At 37.8% G+C, this 22,247-nt stretch overlaps 3 protein-coding genes across 3 annotated transcripts; 2 read left to right on the forward strand and 1 right to left on the reverse strand.

The window, feature by feature from the left end:
• The first annotated feature begins 758 nt into the window (after nucleotides 1-758).
• On the forward strand, nucleotides 759-3,840 carry LOC112197786 (ninja-family protein AFP1). The gene is made up of 2 exons (XM_024338621.2): nucleotides 759-1,618; nucleotides 3,141-3,840. Exons 1-2 carry the CDS (start codon nucleotides 907-909, stop codon nucleotides 3,557-3,559), a joined length of 1,131 nt encoding a protein of 376 aa, XP_024194389.1. The 5' UTR covers nucleotides 759-906; the 3' UTR covers nucleotides 3,560-3,840.
• A 7,871-nt stretch (nucleotides 3,841-11,711) lies between these two features.
• Nucleotides 11,712-14,415, reverse strand: LOC112199704. The gene is made up of 5 exons (XM_024340679.2): nucleotides 14,318-14,415; nucleotides 13,735-13,990; nucleotides 13,215-13,252; nucleotides 13,031-13,101; nucleotides 11,712-11,946 (listed from the first exon to the last, which is right to left on the reverse strand). The coding sequence occupies exons 1-5, from the start codon at nucleotides 14,413-14,415 to the stop codon at nucleotides 11,774-11,776; spliced, it is 636 nt and encodes a 211-aa protein (XP_024196447.1). The 3' UTR covers nucleotides 11,712-11,773.
• Nucleotides 14,416-14,773: 358 nt separating this feature from the next.
• Nucleotides 14,774-20,674, forward strand: LOC112195807. The gene is made up of 4 exons (XM_040518821.1): nucleotides 14,774-14,916; nucleotides 19,500-19,797; nucleotides 20,271-20,308; nucleotides 20,421-20,674. The coding sequence occupies exons 1-4, from the start codon at nucleotides 14,774-14,776 to the stop codon at nucleotides 20,464-20,466; spliced, it is 525 nt and encodes a 174-aa protein (XP_040374755.1). The 3' UTR covers nucleotides 20,467-20,674.
• Nucleotides 20,675-22,247: the final 1,573 nt, after the last annotated feature.

The following is a 22,247-nucleotide window of genomic DNA, read 5'->3' on the forward strand; positions in this document are numbered from 1 at the left end:
TTTCTCAATTTCAACAATATTGTAGTCAAGACATTGATTATCACACAACTGACACAAGATAGAGTGCTTTAAAAGTTAATTTAGTCGTGGAGGTGCTAACAACAACATTATTGAGTGTCTATGGTATGTTCATCTTAACAAGAAGCCCATGAGAAGATTTAAAAATTGGAAATACTTAATAACTTCTCATAGTGCCATTCGTCCATATTTCTTTAAATAATTAAAATATTTGTTTTCAGTGGTGTCTATTGAGTCATTAACTGATTATGAAAATTATACTCAACCATACAACAACTCTAAATATCAAATTATAAAAAATAAAACAACTCAATTTACTGTTAAATTTACATCTATTAATGATTGGACAAGGTATTTTTACGGTAACTAACCGTTTAATCAATTTATTTTACCCCAGGACCTCACGGGGGTATGCAAATAATTGGAGACGACAGGAACAAGTAGTAAACGCGAGTAGGGAGAGAGAATCTAGATACCAAAGGAACCCACGCCGAAGCTTTTACGAGTCCAAACCGCTCCGCCCCCCCACGTGTCTCCCCAACGCTGTCCATATTAGACCGCCACGTGGTCTCCTCTCCCTCCCTTCAATTCTCCCACAGACACGTGTCTGAACAAGGACAACGTACTGACATCACTGTTACTGGTAGAGACGCCAAAAAGACAATGCCACTGACGCTACGTGTCGCCCTCCCATTCCTCAAAACCGCCATTTGTTCACTTTCCTTGTCCAAACGCCAAGGGCATTTTCGGAACCCAATAAGTACCCCCTCCCTCCCTTCCGCTCCTCTCCTTTCTTCTTTCGTTTTCTTCGCTTTCCCCTGTGTTCTCCCACCAAAAACTCGCCGGATTCTTCATCGTCGTTCATGACTGAAACGGCGGGTCGTTTAAATGGGCGAAGCTAACGAAGGGAGGAGGCGAGCAATGGAGAACTTGACGTTTCAGATGGATAAGTACCCGAGAGATCTGCTGCAGAGATTAATGTGCAGAAACGACGCGTCGCAGTCGAAATATGAGGAGGAGGATGAGGAGCTGGAGCTGAATCTGGGGCTGTCTTTGGGAGGAAGATTCGGAGTAGACAGGAGCGAGAAAAGCAAGCTAGTCCGATCTTCCTCGATTGCGGTGACTATGCCGTTTTGTAGGGAAGAGAACGACGACTCGGCGGCTCCGGCGGCGGCGAAGGCGGCGTCGTACGCTGGGCTGATGAGGGCGTCGTCGCTTCCGACGGAGACGGAGGAGGAGTGGAGGAAGAGGAAGGAGTTGCAGACGCTGCGGCGGTTGGCGGCGAAGCGGAGGAGGTCCGAGAAGCAGAGGAACAGCAGCAAGGAGGAAGAGGAAAGGCGTGAATTTGAGGTGGGACCCACTTCAGGGGTGAGGGCGAATAATCCGGCGGTGGTGCAGCCGTTTTGGCCGGCTGTGACGGCGGCGAGGCAAGCGGTTGGTGGTGGCGGTGGAGGAGTGGATCCCTTGGCGAAGGGTAAAAATGACATTTTGGGTGGCTTTCAGGGGTTTGGCCTGCAGCCCAGTTCTCAGGGCTCGGTGGAGTCACAAGGTGTTGGAAGCTCGTCGGGGTTGTCAGAAATGGAGAGTAAACCTCTTCAAGGTATCACCTTTTTTTTTTTTTTTTTTAATAATTTATTTATAATTTTTTTTTGGGTTTCATGAATTCTTGGATTGGAATCTAGTTCTTAGGCATTAACTAGTTTGATTGGTTAGGTGGCTTCATATTTTCATTTATTCTGGAGTGTGATGGTTTCGTGGGTTTCCCACGTGGTCTCCTCTTTTGTGCTTTGTTGTAGGTTGGGTGTTTTAATCACGTGCTCGATGAGGTTGGTTAATACACTCCCTGGACTGTAATGCAAAATTGGTTTGTTCAGAAAAGTTTTTGGATCTAGGAAAGAGTGAAAGTTAAAGACTTGTGTTGGGTTCAGTTTAGTTTACTTCTCAGAAAGTGCCAATTTTAACTTAGGATGGCTGGTTATTAATAGATTGAGGGACCTAAAGTTTCACTCCACACTTTATAGATAAGATAAGTGCTTAGAGCAACTCTAATAGCTTTTCTATATTTTGATTTTTCTCTACTTTACATAAAAATGAGATTCTTTTGCTCCAACAGATTCCCTATAACTATTCTTATTTTAGGGAAAGTGAGTAAAGAGAAAACCAAATTTCCGATATTTACAGCAATCTCTAAAATTTTAAGGAAGAATGTGGAGATTTTAAAGATTGCTGTAAAATAGGGGATCTGTTGAAGTTGGAAAAGAAAAAGATGTTAAAGTTTTGACTTTTGCTTCGAAATATGTTAAAATTTTGACTTTTGCTTCCCTATTATACATAAATTATAGGGAAGCTGTTGAAGTTGCTATTAGTGTGTCAACTATTATCTCTATCGGAGAAGTGTATTTCTTTCTCATCAATGGGGTATCTCTAAGTTGGTTGAACTTACTCTGCCCATTGTGGAGTTGTTTGCAAGAAAACTTAGCTTATGTGATTGGTTGTTGGAGCTCTGTTATCCTTGGTCCCGAACTTGCCATGTAAAGTTTCGAAGAAAAAACATTCCTATTGGAACATTTTTTCTTCAGTATTTTGTTACAAGAATACTGTACTGCTACTGATTTCTAATTTTAATAAATTTTAAGATAATTAACCCAGTGGATCTTGATAAAGGGTGATTCTAAAATTCAAGCTGGACATGTTTTTGTACATCTCTGCAAAATTGGTTAATGTTGTTGTCATTTCCTCTGCCTGATGAAAGGTATTGGTTGGACTGAGAGTAAGAAGTTCAACTTGACGAATCTAGCTAGGAAAGAAACATGAAAGTTGTTTGTCTCCGACATTCACCTCAAACCAGTTAGCTAGCTGGATGCATGGTCATAGACCGTAGGTAGTTCTGTTGATCTGTGTCGAGGTGAAAACTTAAGAGTTCCGTGCCATAAATGTCTATATAGTTCAGAAAGGTTCTTATGTACTGTAACATTGGAGATTGTAGTTTCTGGTTTTTCAAATTGCCAATGTCAATCTTGTGAGTTTGAAATTAATAAGATTTGACAACAGGTGATGGGGATGGAACAAAAGAAGAGAGACTGCTACTTGATTTTCCTTATAGTTTTCCCTTAACATCACAGGATCCAGCAGCTGTGGTGAAGCAAAAAGCCCTATTAGTAATCAGGATCCACGAAGCAATCAGGGCACCACCCTTCGTTCTTTGGGGTCATTGACGCCTGAGCATGCATCCAGAATTTCCAGGGCTGTCGTGGAAAACATGTGTAAGAAGCCTAATCCTTCAGAAAATAAAGGAAGGGAAACTAGGACGAATGCCATGGAGGATATGCCTTGTGTTTTCACAAAAGGAGACGGTCCTAATGGGAGAAAAATAGAAGGAATCCTATACCGATATGGGAAGGGAGAGGAAGTAAGAATAATGTGTGTATGCCACGGCACCTTTCTTTCTCCGGCAGAGTTTGTGAAGCACGCAGGAGGTGGTGACGTTGCGCACCCGCTTCGGCACATAGTTGTAAATCCTGCTGCAACTGCCTTTTTGTGATGGAGGTTTCCTTTATATATACCCCTCAAAATAGGGGCTGCTGAATAGAAACAAAGAACAGGGGGAAACATTTTAAATTGATAGCTTTTATTTTTTCTTGATGAGCTCTAGAAATGGAATTTATATTAAATAACCGTTCTGTACATGGTTAATTTGGAAGAGAGTTTTAAGTCCACGCCTTTTAGGCTGTGTTTGCTATCTGGTTTTAATTTCTTTCCTCCTGTAGGTAATGTAGAATGTATCTACAATTTAATAGAAGCACGAAGATCTGTTGTCTCTCCCGTGGGTATGGATGTCATTTGTTCTTATTGCAGTTTATTTTTCCTGTCATGATCAGAAAGGACAACTGGTATTATTTAGAAATATAAATGAGATACATGGGACAATACCAGAGGATGAGTAGAGGTAAATGTTGTCCCAGTCATTTTTTGGGTTCTCCTCTCCTTCATTGCCATTTCCTAGAAGGTACTTGACTTGAGATTTTTTTTTTCCTTTCTTTTGGGGGAACTATTACCTTGCTCTTTGGATTAGAATCCACGCTTTTGATACGGATCTAGGCTTTTCTACATGGAAAATTGGCTAGAACTTGGACAATGAAATGTGAATGCAGATCCAAATGTTCAAAGCCAATTTCCAAGTTTTCCCTACATGTTTTTCTACCCTTTTAATACTGAAATGTGAATGCAGACCCAAATTCTTAAGATCGATCCGGTGTTTTTCTCAGGATAAGTTTCAGCTTTTCAGTTACCTCAAATTTCTGAATTCAATCTCACTCTCTCTTCACTGCACATTTCCTCCTGTTTGGCTCCAAAACCATTATGGGTGCAAACAGTCTCTTTTGAGCGTGTGTGCAGGCGTGCCAACACCATGGGGTGCAGTCGTCGGAGAATCCCTTGACCTGACTTCTTGATCAAACGATGTGGACGAGGAGAGCACCAACCTAGTCACAAGGTTCTTTTCTCTGCCTTTTGGAAAATGACTTCTTACCTTACGGGTAAGGGCTTTAGTTGTGATCTCTCTTCGCGTCACCGAATTGATACTCAACGTTGTAGGTTGAGCAAAGCAATAACTGGGAAGTTGAGAGAAAGCATGGGGTTTGCTAAAGCGTATCTTTAATTTCGCTGGGTTGCGAGGGGGTTACCCTTGCTTCGCTGGTTTGCAACTAGGTTGCAGGTAAGTTTGCTCCGGAGAGGCTTTGATAATCTGTTTGATTGATTGAAGAGTTGTCCATTATTGTTCGTCTTTAGCCTCTATATATAGGTTGCTCTCTATGTTCTCCTTCCTAATAGGAATGAAATACTATATTTTAGACCACAGTTATTGGCCTTTGAATCAAATCAAAACACTTAATAGTTTTGATATTATGGTAGGCAATAAAAGATTAACTCTGTTGTAGCAATCTTCTAGGCAAGATTAATTGCCTCTTGGAAAACAACTTTTAGGCATGCACGTCTTCCATATATATTAGGGGAAATGATCATTTATCCAATTTCAACAACAAAATTGCCCACTTGCTTCACCAACATTTTTTTTTAACCCCATTTACCCAAAACACTCTAAGGGATTATTTTCTTACTACCCAATTAATTCTTATTTTATTCTTTTTATTTATTTTTGAGACTTTTTTGCCCTCTCCTTTCTCACTTAGAGAGAAAAGTCATCCTCCACCTTGCTGTGCTTCGGTGACTAGTGGCCGGTGACCGAAATCCGGCGACTGGCGACAGTTCACAGGAATCCGGAATTCGGCTACAGGACTAGTGACCGGATTCCGGCGTCTGAATTTATTGCCCCCTAATAGTACCCAATAATAATATTATTGCCCCCCAGTAATCATATTATTGCCTCCCAATAATCATATATTATTGCCCTCCAATGAATTGCATAAACTCCCAAAACCAAATTGAATACACGATAGGCACAATTGATCAATTTATATACATATTATTGCCCCCCCCAATACTCATATTATTGCCCCATAATAATTATATTATTGTCCATCGGTGAATTGCATAAACTCCCAAAATCAAAATAAATACACTTCAGGCACAATTGATCAATCCCCTTGATCAATTTATATGTTCAATTATATATATATATATATATATATATCAATTTATATGTCGATAGTCTGGGTTGAAGTCGAAATCTGAGGGAAGAGCAGTGGTTGTTGATGACGGGTCTGGTCTGAATCGAATGGCAGATGATTATTGGTTGTCAATGGCGGGTTCGGTCTGGGTCGAATAACAGATGATTCGCTGCAGCTGGGATGCAATCGACTGGCTCGGGTCGGTGGTTGAACGCCGGAGAGGGAGTCGTCGGCGTCTGGGCGGTCGAGGTCAGCTTGTACAGGTGAGATCGAGGTCGTCGCTGGCGGCGGTGTGCAGGTGAGATCTAGGTTGTCGCTGGCGGAGGTGTGCAGGTGGAGTAGTCGCCAGTGCTAGGAGATGATCAGGTGGAGTCTTCGCCTATGGGCTAGAGTCGTTGTTGAGGCCACTAAGATCGCTGTTCGGGCTGGAGTCGTCGTCCTGTCCCTGTCGGCGTCGAGATGGCTGAAGTCAGAGGAGCTGATGGAGTCTAGGTCAAATCTGGTGTATGGGTATGGGTATGGATAGGGGTCATCATTTGGCCCGCGGGCCTAAAAGCCCATGGGCGCCCGCCCGGCCCGGCCCTCAGAAAAGCCCATCTCGGCCCTGCCCATTGGGCACGAGGCAGGGCTAGGGCGGAGGGTTCAAAGCCCAGGCCCGGCCCGTTATATGCCCATTAAAGCCCGCCCGAAAGCCCATTCAATTTTTGTATTAATATATTTTTATGTAGTTATATTGAACTAATTATTGCATTCGGCCATATGTTTTTTTTAATTTTGTATTTTATTTTGTTCAATAATTAACATATCATCATTTTTTCATAGGTTTTTGTATTTTTTTAACAAAATAATATGACATATAAATATAATGGGCTCGGCCCTGCCCATCCAAAAAAGCCCGGCCCGGCCCGGCCCTAAAAAGCCCGTAAGGCCCTGGGCCTTGATTTTTAAGAGAAGCCCGGCCCTGCCCGACCCGAAAAATAAAAAAAATATGTTTTGGCCCGGCCCGGCCCGGCCTGAGCCCATTAATTTTGGGCAGGGCCGGCCCTGCCCTGCCCATTGACGACCCCTAGGTATGGATATGTGTATGGCGGAGAGAGAGAGAGTGATAGTAGGAGAGAGATTAGATTGGGGGTAAAAATGTCACTTGGGTTTAAACAAGGTAAGTGGGGTTAAAAAAACTGTTGGTGGAGTAAGTAGGCAATTTTTAGGTTAAAATTAGGTAAGTGGTCACAACCCCTATATATTAATATATCTTCGCAAGGATTTCAAACTGCTCGCGTCCATGAACCCTTAATTGCATGGGTAACTATGATTGTTTGCTTATCATTGGCAGCAAAGGATGTCCATCATGCAAAGGAGTACGTCCTTCCTTAATTGGCCCACCACTGAGCAATCTATATATATATATATAGATAGATATATATATATATATATACAGATCCTATCCAGAGCGGAGCTCCGCTTTGAAAATTAACGTGTGAAGTTCGAGTTTTCGATCACTTTTCGGTCGCATATCCACATCTCGACTGTTCAGTTTTTAGGTACTAGTGTATAGATTGTCTCTGAAAATTTTCAACCAAAATGATGATCGTTAAGGCATTGATAAGTGCCTTAAAGCTAGTACGGTTCAGGTTGACAGATTCAGTCCTTCCATTGGTTTAAACGAGTTAGATGCCTTAATGATCATCAATTTGGCTGAAAATTTGCAGAGATGATCTATACAGTAGTACCTAAAAACTGAACGGTTGAGATGTGGATATGCGACCGAAAAGTGACCGAAAACTCGAACTTCACATGTTAATTTCAAAGCGGAGCTCCACTCTGGATTGGATCTGTATATATATATATATATATATACCTTGTTGAATTGTAATCAAGGATGATTACCTTATTATCTCCCCCACGTCCATTATGGCTTAATTGCAATATATATGGGACCCCTCTTATTCCTTGCATGCATGGTTCTTGGCCATGATCCCTTCTTTAATTGTCTCACCACTCCTTAGTTAGGAAGTATATATATATATATATGGCCAACTTGATATTCGCGAGCAGACCAACTCGTCCGCGCTCGCGTCCTTTATTATATATCTTCGCGAGGACTCATATGCACGTATCTTTAATTGCATGTATATATACATCCCTTTGATTCATTAATCAATAAAATCCCCTGCTTTCACGTCCACATCCCTTCCTCCTGCTCCATCTTGGTAAGCAAACCAACTATCCTTAATTATCAAATATTTGATAATTAATAGTAGATCAAGGAATATTCAGATTTACTTCAAGATTACTTGGTCTCCAAGTAGGCTTTATTTAGCCTCTAAACAATATATTTCGAACTTGTCGGAAATATACTGCTTGGGCCACGGATATTGGCCCGGTTTTTTTCGAGTCTCCCTTGTCGGGAAAAAATGTTAATTTTGGATTCAAACATTGCCCCCCAGACATCGAAGTCAAAGTTCTCTGTCTTGACTGAAGAGGTCTTGAGTCAGCACTAGTCTTGCGATAGCGTCGCTATAAAGCCTTGACAGTCTTAGGCTATTGACAGAACAATAGCCTATTCATAAATGGCATCAAGATGTGCCTTTCTGTTTTATTTTCTTGAAACACCAAGGTCGAAAAAATAAGACACAAAGGCCTTCTTCCAGTTCCTGGTACTAAGGAACTTCGCGGCGACTCTCCAAGAACGTTTATGCTCAGGCACAAAGAAATGCTCTTTGAATTGATCAATAAACAGTGGAAAGCATAATTCCCTCGTTGCCTCTGAGTGAATTATGAATAATAACTAGCTAAGGCCCGTGCGATGCTGCGGGTCTTGTAGTCGCAGTAATAATTGGTGGATTGTTTCCAAAAAGAACGGAATGAGAAAACAAAGAATAGCCAAAAAGCTTTTATGTACATTGATCAACTGATGTACAAAATGTCTGCTATTGTAATGCTAATGGTCCCTGAAAAACAATCAATGTAAATGTCTCACTGGGAAAACTATTGACAGCAACAGTAATTCCACTGCCGTATCTTAACCCAGATAAAGGAGTCACACTTACAAAGGCCATGAGCACAATCAAGAACTAAAGTAATTGTCTTCTAGATTCCCTTTCTTACCTCAATTAAAACAAATCTTACCTGCAGAAAACATATTAACATTAAACAGTGCAAATTTTGTTAAACCATTATGGCCAGCTCTTGAGATGCATCACATTTCAAATAGGGTGCAAAAACATGACATAAAGTGCCATTATCAAATATACATAAAGCAAGATAAAAGGATATTTAAGTTGGCCGATGCGCTACAGTTCCTTTCGTTAATGAAATTTCTCTATTGGTGAAAGGAGTTGTATGGATATTACACAAAAAGAGTCACCAGACAAACATCATATTATCAAAATTGTTTTCAGAGAGAGAGCAATAATTTGATGCAGCTAAATATAGAAGATTAGATTGAAGACTTAATGAATCATCCGGAAGCTTAATGGACAACGAAAGGGGCAATTAAAACGATATTAAAGGAAAAATTTGAGCTCAGAAGAACTGAGCAAGCACAAAACAAAGGCAATGACTTCAGAGATACCAAAAGGAAGCAGCAAAAAATAAATTTTTTCAAACATATTGGCAAGCTTAAATGAATCCTGAAGAGTGAACAACTACCACATTTCTAAACCTGGCCTTACTACCATACACGCTTTCTAAATGTAAAGAGCAGTAAACAAAATTGAAATTAAATTTATGATTCAAAGCTAATGCTCGCAGCATAACTTTAGCCAACCGATAGAATTCCCATGAACAAAAATATACTTGAACACAGAGAAGAACAATATAGACTCCCTCTGCAATTGATTTCTCTATCTTCTGAGAAAGGAAACATTTTTCTCACAATTTCAATTCTAACAGTGAAAGTGTTAAATTCTCATTCTAACAGTATGAACACCAAGTAAATAGACTAATAGTAATAGTAAAAAACACCTAGTAAAATCCAAAGTAAGGTGCAATTCTGCACTGAAAACAAAAGATACTTTAACTGAGTTTTGAGTGAGAACAATTACAATTCCAAAGTATTGTTTTGAGTTTCAATCTTCTAAAGCACTTCATTAAGTGCTTTCCTTTGAGGTTCAGTTTTCTTAAGCTCTTTGTTCTGAGCCTCGCTATGTAGAATCTTTTTCCAAAGCTCTTCCTTTTGAGCTCTACTCTTCTCAAGATTTTCCAAAAGCTCTTTCTATTGAGATCCTGTATGCGCAAGGTTTATCCTAAGATCATTTATTTGAGTGTCGGAGTTTGTAAAGACTTTTCACTGCTCTAAGAAGGCCTCTTCACAGGGATGAGATACATTTTGTTTCTTTATTATCTACATAAGAATATAAAGTAATATTGCAATCCTTTTCCAAAGGGAAAGCTAAAAGAACATAGTTGCGCTTCTTAAAATTGAATTAAATTGATTCCTCATCTGAAACTCCTCCATGTACATACCACACACTACACAGTTCTTCAAATTCCAATTACTCTAAATCCTATCTGGCTACTTCCCCTAAAGAACTTCCAATTTACCGAAACCATATATGCCTACGCTAAACTGAACACCAGAACATCATAGAGAGTGGGTGGACTAAAGCTTTCATATCACATCACACTACACTTATGAAACATAAAAATCAAATTTCACCCAACAAAATTAAACAATCATTGAAGTCAAAGTTAAACAGACAAAGAAAGAAATGAACAACCTGTGTGACTTCTACAGAGGTAACCCAAATGACTAAACCCTAAGCAAACTTGGGTCCAAATTGAACCAAAAGTAATAGTAACACAAATCATTTTTTTATATTGATCATTTAACATACTTTTCATAAACATTAATCATTTCAATGCCACTGGAGTACAACCAAGAAATCATCTATAGGCTACACTTTCCATAAAAATATCTTCATGGCTTCAATAGGGTTCTATTTACATTGTCCGATAAACTGAAGAGATAACATAAGAAATCAAACCAAAACCACTAAAATCTGGAAAACAGAAATCTGATAAAGAAAAAGCAAGAACAGAACCATATAGAAAACAAACCTCTTTTCTTTTTTCTATTTCTTTGTTTCTTCTCTCTTAGTTTGAGCTTGAACTTTCCAGAAAATCTCTCTCTTTCTCGCTGTGGAGAGCTTTTACATGTCCAAGCAACATGCTTCTTCTTTAGGACTTCTATTAGGCTGTCTGCATAAATATAAGGACTGGTAGGTATCCCTGGAGAAAAGCAAATACTTAAGTTATGGAGGTCAAGGCAGAAGCTTTTCAATATTGTCACATGAAAAGTTGATATCTGAATCAAACAAAACAAATAAGACTCAAGGACAATGTACAATTGCAATATCCGGTTTTCAAATCTTACGAAGGTGGTTCATTTTTCAAGTTCAGTGATTCAACTTAACACCTATTCATAGTTCCATAGAAGGCCACAGTCACTGCTACAATATTATGGTTTTTCCTCAGATAAAGCCGGGCATAAGTATCATTAACTATAGCCCTAAACCCTAGAACATAACAAAAAGTTGCAGTAGAGCATCTAAATCGATTAAAATGACTGCATTCAATTCCTGATAAACTTAGTTTTCAGGTTACAACAGACCTCCTTGAAAAAAAAAAAGTGCTTTGTATTCTCTCCATACTCTGGCTCCTAGATATCAAGAAAATAACGTCAAACAAAAATCTGATTCAAAATAGCCATGAGAGACCATGAAATACCATTTAGCCTTCATATGCCTTATCAGCATATATTGCAAGGAGCTTATCATGTAAGTAGAGGTATATGGTAAGCTAACCTAGAAACAGAAACGTGAAGAACACCCCCAAAAGCTCAGAAAAAATGTTACAAAATTACATGCATTCGGATAAAGAAATAAGTGTAACCCTCAAATTAATCATATTGCATAAACAAAATTCATAAGAAATTCACTATTCATAAGGAGTTGGGGCTTTAGAAGAGAGAATTTGAATTATCATATATTGTGTACAGCACCTTGTTTCAAGGTATGATGATTCAAATAATTATTCATGGTTACAAAACACTGGTTCAAGCGGGTTTAATTATTCGTACCAAAAATAGTAGTGTAGTTATTATAGAAACTAAATTTCTGTAATATTTACCTCTTGGCTTTTATGTTCGATTCAGAGGTGAATAATTCTCTTCTGCTTGTTTGAATGGCTCTTTTTCTATCGGAAGCAGGATGGTTTGGTGTTGCAGTGGTTGGCTCTTCTTGCAGTGGTGGTCCAAAGGGTTGTAGGTCTGGGAAGCATAGGATTGGTCTTCCCATTTCTATTGAATATATGTGGCACTTTTAGACATATAATAAGTGTATATGCATTATAATCTCATTTCAAAATAGGGTAACACCTCAGAAAAGTAAATGATTGTCCGCATCAAATGTACAGATTTCTTCCTAATCTTTGCAAACGATATCTTTTCAGTTTTCCAAAATCTATGAGAAATTGAAAAATAATAACTTCTCTCACAGTAGGATTTTGTTTTGAAAATCAACTCATCGCTTTAATCCCAATTTTTTTGACAGACAATCACATTTGTTTAATAATGAAAATCAAGATGATTTATATGCCGCTTGAGTTGCTACTATATATTATTAGGTGGTATAAAATATTGCAAACTATTCCACGCTTTGTTTAAGGGCAATCTGGAAACAAATGGTTTATAGTTGTGTGAACTATAGACAGAGCAAATGTCTGAATTCTTGAAAATCAAGCAACCCAAGCAAATTTTTTTATCATCTTTGGGCTACAGACAATCTAACAGGTTTCAAAATCTCTTCCAATTCAAAATATCAAATTATATAGCACATGTTCAAGTTGACTTCTGTAAAGCGAGAAATTCAGAGAAAAATTCTCACCTTACCAAATGAAAGTGAGCAGTAATCCAACTACAGTATATCTACAAAGTGAAGTACTTAAAACTCAAAAACAAAAAAAACAAAAAAAACAAATCAGAGCCAAGTAGATCTTAGCAATACAAAAAACCTTTTCAATAGGCTTTAAACTTTCTCAAAGTCATCCTACCCATTCAAGCCATAAAACATAGAAGCCAAAATCTTAAAAAGATAAAAACTTTCAGACTAAGATTACCTCTTAATTGAAATGTTGTAGACGCTATTGCAGTATTGTGCTCCAAGATTCACAAACACAAATTGATTAACACACCCAGACTGATCATGAGAAGAAGAAAGAATGACAAAAAGATGAACTCAGAACAAAAACAAAGACAAAAAACCAACAACCCAAACTTCTAACTGAAAATTAATCCACTGAACACAGGACTAATTACTTGATGATATTTGAAAGTGAGCAATATACTATGAGAAAAGACACAGAGTAAAAGATTGAAGTTTCACCTGTGAAATTGGAGACGAAACTGATTTGCCTTCTTCTCTTTTCTATTGTAGTGCCTGAGGCTTTACAAAGACTGCAAATTATGGAAAATTAATTTCAGATGAATTGATTTTTAGAGATAAAGGACAGTTAGTTCTGATATCAGAGGGTCAGACAATAGAAATATTTGATTGATTTAGTGTTCACCTGGTTGGTTTAGCACGATTATCTTCAGTCACAAATTCCTGTAAAGGAGAAATTGTTCTATGAGTTGTTTAAAATAAGACCCATTTTTAGCTAGAATATCTAGAGTAAAGGGCACACCCTTTTGTTACTAATCCCAACTTACTCAAATTCCTCTGCTAAATATGGTTCAGACCACGATAACTATCAAACCAAAAAAACTATTAGCTCTGCCATGTAATTTGCCGATGATCAATTCCCACAATCTTTTTAAGAAAAGCGATCATATCAATTGAAGCCAGAAGAAAAGAAGGATCCCGAATAATTGAACCCAGAATCAAACATCAAATATAGATTGATTTCATACAAACAGACAGTTCAATTCTAAAACAAATAGATTTTTCACCAAAGATTCAAACTTTCACACACATACATAGCAATAGCCAAGAAAACTAAAACCCACAATGTTTTTCTCCAAAGAAAACAAAGGGTTTTCAACCAAATCAAAACCCTCAGCCGAAAACAGTGAGGAATGAAAACTTACCAAGTGAGTTCCAATTTTCCTGATGCTTAAGCTATAGCTTGAAGCAGTGGTGAGAACTCTTGCTGTGTGGTAAGGAGAGGGTGAGTTTGGAGGTGGGATTTTGTTGTTCGTGACTGAAATAGATCGGCCTGTGGAGAGAAAACCCGACCCCGAATTGAAATCTCCGATGAAGAAGTGGTTGAAAAAGGTGGCGTTGGAGGAAGAGCCGCAGTTCAGCAGTTGAGGAGGTAGGCCCAGTTTGGGATTGATTCTCAAGCTGCTTTTGAACTAAGAAGTGCTTTTGGGCCTAGATCAAGGTGTTTGGTAAAACTCCTTAAAGCTGATTTTCTTCGAAGCGGCTTCTCCCAACAGCTGTTTCTGAGAAGCAGCAATTCCTAGCTTTTAGAATTTGCTTCTGCGGAACCGCTCCGAAAAAACACGGAGCTTCTAATGAAATATATTCAACTACCTATTTTGTCCTCGCCCTTTCTGAAAATTACATTGAATCCTGCAACTCAATCTTTTCTCTTCATCGCAGATACATGGTTCTTCTGCTCCTCTGTTTGTCGTCAATCCCTAATCCTCATTGGAACAGGGCCTCTACTTCTCCTCCTCTCTGTGAGGAGTATCATCATTCTCATCAGAAATTAGAGCTCCTCTCGTTTCGTGATTGTCTTCTCCTCCTTCCCTTTCTACGGTCATTGAATTGTTCAAGCATCAATCATCCTCATCAGAAACTCGATAGAGCAGCGTCGTCCCCAATTCTAAACGGGAACCTCTTACCAACTCTTTGCCGAAATACTTGGTCTGATTTTAGATTTGATTTTTTTCTTTTTGGGTTGTTGGGTTTGTTAGATTTTGGGCATATTACTCTTTGAGTTTTTTTTGTGTTCTGTTAATGCAAAACGTATTTTATGTCTTTCAATAGTTGATTTCTTCATCTTTCTTGGTGGTGGGTCTATTTTGGTTTGTTTGATTGTTTTGATGACCTCGCCAAGCCGGGTTTCTATGTGGAGGACTTGTTTGTGAGGGAGTGCTACAAGAGGAAGAGCTGGGGAAAATGCTACTTTCGGCGGTGGCGAAGCAGGCGGTGAAGATGGGGAACGGGAATGTGGAGTGGGTTGTGCTGGATTGGAATGTGAATGCGATTAAGTTTTATGAGGAAATGGGGGCCAAGATTATGCAGGAGTGGAGGATTTGCAGGCTCACTGGGGATGCTTTTCAGGCTTATCATGATGCATAGGTGCAAATTTCGATGTTCTTTGAGAAAAATTGAAATCAAAAGGCTAGGTTGATGTTCCTGTTATGTTTTTATGTTGTTGTGATGATGAGGAGATTACGACTGTGGGTGCCATTTGATCTAATGGGTGTAAATTTTTGGGCTCTGGTTGATGGTTTATGCTCGATCCCTATTATTCTTCTTCAAGAACTTATCTTTCCTAATGACGTTTAGCTAATTTTCGGTTTCTTTGGTTTTGAATTGTTATTTTGCTTTTCTGGGCTTTTGTTATGGCATGGATGATCATTTGGTTTTAGCTTTGTCTGGGCAACGATATGAAATTTGGTTGCAATTTAGACTTGCAAAAGATTGGTCTTGTAAAGAAATGAGTGATGTTAATTGGAGTTGGTCTTGGCCTAGCACTTTCCTTATTCCTTTTTTGGTGTTGCTTTTACCTAGTTACAATCAAAATGGGACTCTCCTTTCCTCTTTCTTTGGACAAGGGTGAAGAAAATTGTCAAAGGCACTGGAACCTTCCTCTGAATTCTCTTCCTTTAAGGACTTGAATCAACTTTTGTGCTTCTTTAATTGAGAGTGCTGTAAGACGGATGACTTCTTCGAGTATGCTTTAGTCATTGTACAAGTCTGTGTGATAATTTAAGGATTGACCTTCAGGTTTTGGGTACTTTGATTTTAATGTTGTTTTGTATTCATCATCAGTAGTCTCCATTTTGGATTGATATCATTTCAATGAAATAAACTTCCTTATGGAATTCTGTTCACAATACACTAGCGCAAAAAGAGTTGTATTGAATCTATTGAGTTGTGGCTAAATTTTTTTTGTATAATAGTAAAACAGAATATTAAATTGTTTAAGGGAAATCTTTTATTCAGTCCTAGCAATATATAACCAAACAGATTACAAAAAACTTAAAATTACTTATATAATTTGTAGAATTAATAAACATATTGAGATAAAACTGATGCATTGATAATTTGAACTAGTGTATAAGGACAATACAAGAGAAATTTTTTAATTTGGTATGGTTATATAATCAAAAATAAAGTTATGTATTTTAGAGGCATTTTTTAACATATATGACCATTTTGGTAATTATACCCAGTCAAAGCACTTTTACTTATAACTTACCAAACACTCAGAAATTGCTTTTCGATCTCACAACACTTTTATAAACAGTTTACCAAACACCTCAGTTGCTTCCTCTCACAGCAATATCAGAAGTGCTTTCTCTCACAACAATATCAGGAGTGCTTTCTCTCACAGCACAACAATCCCAAACTAAGCCGTAGTCGTCCGAGGATGACGAAAAGAGAGCAAAAAAGTCGGGGTCTTGGGAGGTAGTTTGGATTCTATATGTCTCTCATAGTTCCACTTCCACGCACGTGATGTTTTGGTCTTTGGACCAGCCCATAAATTGTTCGGCTTTAGATGATCAAAATTAATTGAGTGGGTTAGAGGGCCCTGTAGGGAATCTTGGTCCAAGTAGAAATAAGAAACGGATTGGGAATCCTTGTCCAAGTTGCTTTCCTAATTGTTTCTAAAGTATATATAACCAGGACGCCCCTGCCATTCATTTCTTCATTCTGAAATTACACATTAGCTTAGTAGCTGAGCAGGACATCCCTGCCATTCATTTCTTCATTCTTCAATCATGACATTACTCACCATCAATGCTTTCAATCGATGCTCTGTGAGTTGGAACGGTCTACTATGGAGGTCTGTTGATACCTCGTCCCAGATCCCACTACGTGATGATGATGCGCTTAAGATCGAATTTATGTTCCTCAACGAAACCCAACACGCTTTTACACCAGATAGAGATACTCAAGATCAGATAAAAACAAAGAGAGATACTCAAGAAACTTGGGTGATCCCCCACACAACAACAACAAAGGCCATTACAGTCCGTCCTTCCGAGTTATACAACCACGATTCTACTAGTATTATGCAATCCTCTTCAGGGCGTTTGATCGTAGACTTTATTAACGCCCATTTTCCTCCTCGAGACAAATTAGATCTCCCCAAAGTTGTGGCAGATATACTTTATCTTGTTCAAAACTCCATTCCCTTGATTCCTAATGATTTCATTCATGTGCGACGATTTACAGGGATTGAAATAATGCATCATCTTGATGATGAAGTGACTAGAGCGGACCTACATAATCGTTTTGAAGCTACGAAACTCGGGACTTGTGCTATTTGTTTGGATGACTTTGAGGTTGGACGTAACACTAGTCGATTGCCTTGCTTGCACGTTTTTCATGGACCTTGCATTGTTAAGTGGCTGGAGATCGATCCTCATTGTCCTCTTTGCCGATGTTCCCTGGCCCCTGAATTAGCACCATGGTTTAATGCATAATACATAGCTAGCTTTTTGCAGCAAGGAATCTGGATGTTGCATTCAAGTATTTGAGCTGCTCGGTTGTGTGGTTCAGAATTTCTTCTTTGGTAGCTGTGTAATTTGTTGGTTATGCCCAACTGTTTTTCTTTCCTTTATTTGAATAATGTAGGATGTAAACTTTGTGTCATGTAGTTAGTTTTAAACATTGGTTTTTTTCATTCCAAAGAATAGTTTCTGAAATCAGTTTCCTCAGCCAAGCTTTATTCAATAGACTGTGCATAACCACGCAGCCAGAGGTAAGCCAAATCACCTTTATTCATTTCTAAGAACTCCCACGAGATGCCCAATGTTAACAAGGTTTGCTTCTCTTTTGATGGCAATGGGTTCTTTCCACAGCATTAGTGAATTGAGTTCTATACTTATGGCTGGAATTCTGTGTGAAACAGACTATTAACATGTATATATAACGTGAAGAAAGATAAGAAGCGAAACAGACCGGAGAAATCTTCAGGAACCCTAGCCAGTTGAAACAAAGGATAAACCTTCGGAAGAAGCCATTTGACAAGGGATCCAAAAAGCCATAAGCAGGGATCTTCGAACAAATGCAGAAATGAAATTCTTAGCCATGACAATGATAAGCTGTGGAAGTTTTGAAGGAGAATCGACAAGTTTAATTTTTGTTGTGTATCGAACATTATCGAACAAAGCATTTCTAGTTTTCTACTCAATACTCTTGTTGGCTCTATATGTCTCAAGTAGCCGACCATACCGACAAAAAATCAATTGACGTGTCGAATAGCTGATGCTATTTTACCTATGTTTTTGTGTTTGTGTCCTTGGGAGACATGATTTATAAGTGTACGAAACACATCTTTCAAAGTGCCAATACTTCGTCTTGATATTGGAACATCTAACTAAAGCATCGTAAAACACAAAAACTAGACCAGCCCTAAAAAATAGTTTGATACTAGTGAGGCAGCCCGCGCTTTGCTGCGGGTCCTTTTGTTATTAATACACTTCAATCCTTGTTAAAAAATATAAATGCTCAAATGAGATGTTCATCATTCTCCACTTTTGCAAGTGAATTGTAACTGATGCAAACTCTCCGTAATCTAGAAATCCATTCCCATCAACATCAGCTTGTGTAAAACGAAGAAGAGAAGGCATTATTTTAGTTCTAAATAGATATATTAAAGATATGTAAGCCACTATTGGTGGTACAATCTCAGGGGCACTTTTCATACTGATTTGGAGCTGAGGTTTAACTACAAACTAGCTAGAAAGAATAGCCAAAAAGCTTTTATGTACATTGATCAACTGATGTACAAAATGTCTGCTGTTGTAATGCTAATGATCCCTGAAAAACAATCAATGTAAATGTCTCACTGGGAAAACTATTGACAGCAACTGTAATTCCACTGCTGTATCTTAACCCAGATAAAAGAGTCACACTTACAGAGGCCATGAGCACAATCAAGAACTAAAGTAATTGTCTTCTAGATTCCCTTTCTTACCTCAATTAAAACAAATCTTACCTGCAAAAAACATATTAACATTAAACAGTGCAAATTTTGTTAAACCATTATGGCCAGCTCTTGAGATGCATCACATTTCAAATAGGGTGCAAAAACATGACATAAAGTGCCATTATCAAATATACATAAAGCAAGATAAAAGGATATTTAAGTTGGCAGATGCGCTACAGTTCCTTTCGTTAATGAAATTTCTCTATTGGTGAAAGGAGTTGTATGGATATTACACAAAAAGAGTCACCAGACAAACATCATATTATGAAATTGTTTTCAGAGAGAGAGAGCAATAATTTGATGCAGCTAAATATAGAAAATTAGATTAAAGACTTGATGAATCATCTGGAAGCTTAATGGACAACGAAAGGTGCAATTAAAACGATATTAAAGGAAAATTTTGCTCAGAAGAACTGAGCAAGCACAAAACAAAGGCAATGACTTCAGAGATACCGAAAGGAAGCAGCAAAGACGATTATTATTCATAATGTGGCTCAGGCATTATGGTCATGCCTCTGTATCTTCTTATACAAATTATACATATATAAAAGATGAGTTAACTGTTCATTCCGCGTTACTGTTCATTCGTAGGCAAAAAGACGATTTTTGCCCTCATTTGGATTTTTTTTACGCCTTTGCCAGTGACCTATTTTTTGTTTTTTCCTCTCTCTTCCTCAGTTCCTCCAGAAGCCTCCCAAGACCCCGACTTTTTTGCTCTCTTTTCTTCATCCTGCTTTCTAAACGGTCCTTCACTCCCTCAGACGACTACCTCTTCAACTGCGGCTCTTCCTCCAACGCCACCTTCTTCAACGGAGATTTCAATTGGGGGTCGGTTTTTCTCTCCATAGGCCGGTCTATTTCAGTCACCAACAACAAAATCCCACCTCCAAACTCACCCTTTCCTTACCACACAGCAAGAGTTCTCATCACTGCTTCAAGCTATAGCTTAAGCATCAGGAAAATTGGAACTCACTTGGTAAGTTTTCATTCCTCACTGTTTTCGGCTGAGGGTTTTGATTTGGTTGAAAACCCTTTGTTTTCTTTGGAGAAAAACGTTGTGGGTTTTATTTTTCTTGGCTATTGCTTATGTATGTGTGTGAAAGTTTGAATCTTTGGTGACAAATCTATTTGTTTTAGAATTGAACTATCTGTTTGTATGAAATCAATCTGTATTTTATATTTGATTCTGGGTTCAATTATTTGGGATCCTTCTTTTCTTCTGGCATCAATTGATATGATTGCTTTTCTTAGAAAGATTATGGGAATTGATCATCGGCAAATTACATGGCAGAGCTAATAGTTTTTTTGGTTTGATAGTTATTGTGGTCTGAACCATATTTAGCAGAGGAATCTGAGTAAGTTGGGATTAGTAACAAAAGGGACTCTAGATATTCTAGGTAAAAATAGGTCTTATTTTAAACAACTCATAGAACAATTTCTCCTTTACAGGAATTTGTGACTGAAGATAATCGTGCTAAACCAACCAGGTGAACACTAAATCAATCAAATATTTCTATTGTTTGACCTCTGATATCAGAACTAATTGTCCTTTATCTCTAAAAATCAATTCATCTGAAATTAATTTTCCATAATTTGCAGTCTTTGTAAAGCCTCAGGCACTGCAATAGAAAAGAGAAGAAGGTAAATCAGTTTCGTCTCCAATTTCACAGGTGAAACTTCAATCTTCTACTCTCTGCCTTTTCTCATCTAAGTATATTGCTCGCTTTCAAATATCATCAAGTAATTAGTCCTGTGTTCAGTGGATTAATTTTCAGCTAGAAGTTTGGGTTGTTGGTTTTTTGCCTTTGTTTTTGTTCTGATTTCATCTTTTTGTCATTCTTTCTTCTTCTCATGATCAGTCTGGGTGTGTTAATCAGTTTGTGTTTGTGAATCTTGGAGCACAATACTGCAATAGCGTCTACAACATTTCAATTAAGAGGTAATCTTAGTCTGAAAGTTTTTATCTTTTTAAGATTTTGACTTCTGTGTTTTATGGCTTGAATGGGTAGGATGACTTTGAGAAAGTTTAAAGCCCTATTGAAAAAGTTTTTTGTATTGCTAAGATCTACTTGGCTCTGATTTGTGTTTTTTTTTTTTTTTTGGTTTTTGAGTTTTAAGTACTTCACTTTGTAGATATACTGCAGTTGGATTGCTGCTCACTTTCATTTGGTAAGGTGAGAATTTTTCTCTGAATTTCTCGCTTTACAGAAGTCAACTTGAACATGTGCTATATAATTTGATATTTTGAATCTGAAGAGATTTTGAAACCTGTTAGATTGTCTGTGGCCCAAAGATGATAAAAAAATTTGCTTGGGTTGCTTGATTTTCATGAATTCAAGACATTTGCTCTGTCTATAGTTCACACAACTATAAACCATTTGTTTCCAGATTGCCCTTAAACAAAGCGTGGAATAGTTTGCAATATTTTATACCACCTAATAATATATAGTAGCAACTCAAGCGGCATATAAATCATCTTGATTTTCATTATTAAACAAATGTGATTGTCTGTCAAAAAAATTGGGATTAAAGCGATGAGTTGATTTTCAAAACAAAATCCTACTGTGAGAGAAGTTATTATTTTTCAATTTCTCATAGATTTTGGAAAACTGAAAAGATATCGTTTGCAAAGATTAGGAAGAAATCTGTACATTTGATGCGGACAATCATTTACTTTTCTGAGGTGTTACCATATTTTGAAATGAGATTATAATGCATATACACTTATTATATGTCTAAAAGTGCCACATATATTCAATAGAAATAGGAAGACCGATCCTATGCTTCCCAGACCTACAACCCTTTGGACCACCACTGCAAGAAGAGCCAACCACTACAACACCAAACCATCATGCTTCCAATAGAAAAAGTGCCATTCAAACAAGCAGAAGAGAATTATTCACCTCTGAATCGAACAAAAAAGCCAAGAGGTAAATATTACAGAAATTTAGTTTCTATAATCACTACACTACTATTTTTGGTACGAATAATTAAACCCGCTCGAACCAGTGTTTTGTAACCATGAATAATTATTTGAATCATCATACCTTGAAACAAGGTGCTGTACACAATATATGATAATTCAAATCATTATGGTTCCAAAGCCTGGCAAGAACCCAACATTACAGCTTTCATTTATTGATGTAATTTGAGGATGTTGAGTTTCTATGGATATCATGATCAGTTGAAAGAACAATTATTAAAATACATTTATTGAATTGCTCTTGATAAAAAAAATTAAAAAAATAAAATAAAATAAATCACACTCTGAACAACTTCATCCCAATGGTTGGTCTAAACTGAAATAGATTAAGGGATTGGAATGTAATATATAACACAGCAGGAAATTTTGGTTTTTCTACATGATCTTGGTTATGGTTGGAAGATATCCTTATTTGATGAAAATAACATTCATGTAATCAAACT

Source organism: Rosa chinensis, chromosome 4, assembly GCF_002994745.2.
Source record: "Rosa chinensis cultivar Old Blush chromosome 4, RchiOBHm-V2, whole genome shotgun sequence".
NCBI classification, from domain to species: Eukaryota; Viridiplantae; Streptophyta; class Magnoliopsida; order Rosales; family Rosaceae; genus Rosa; species Rosa chinensis.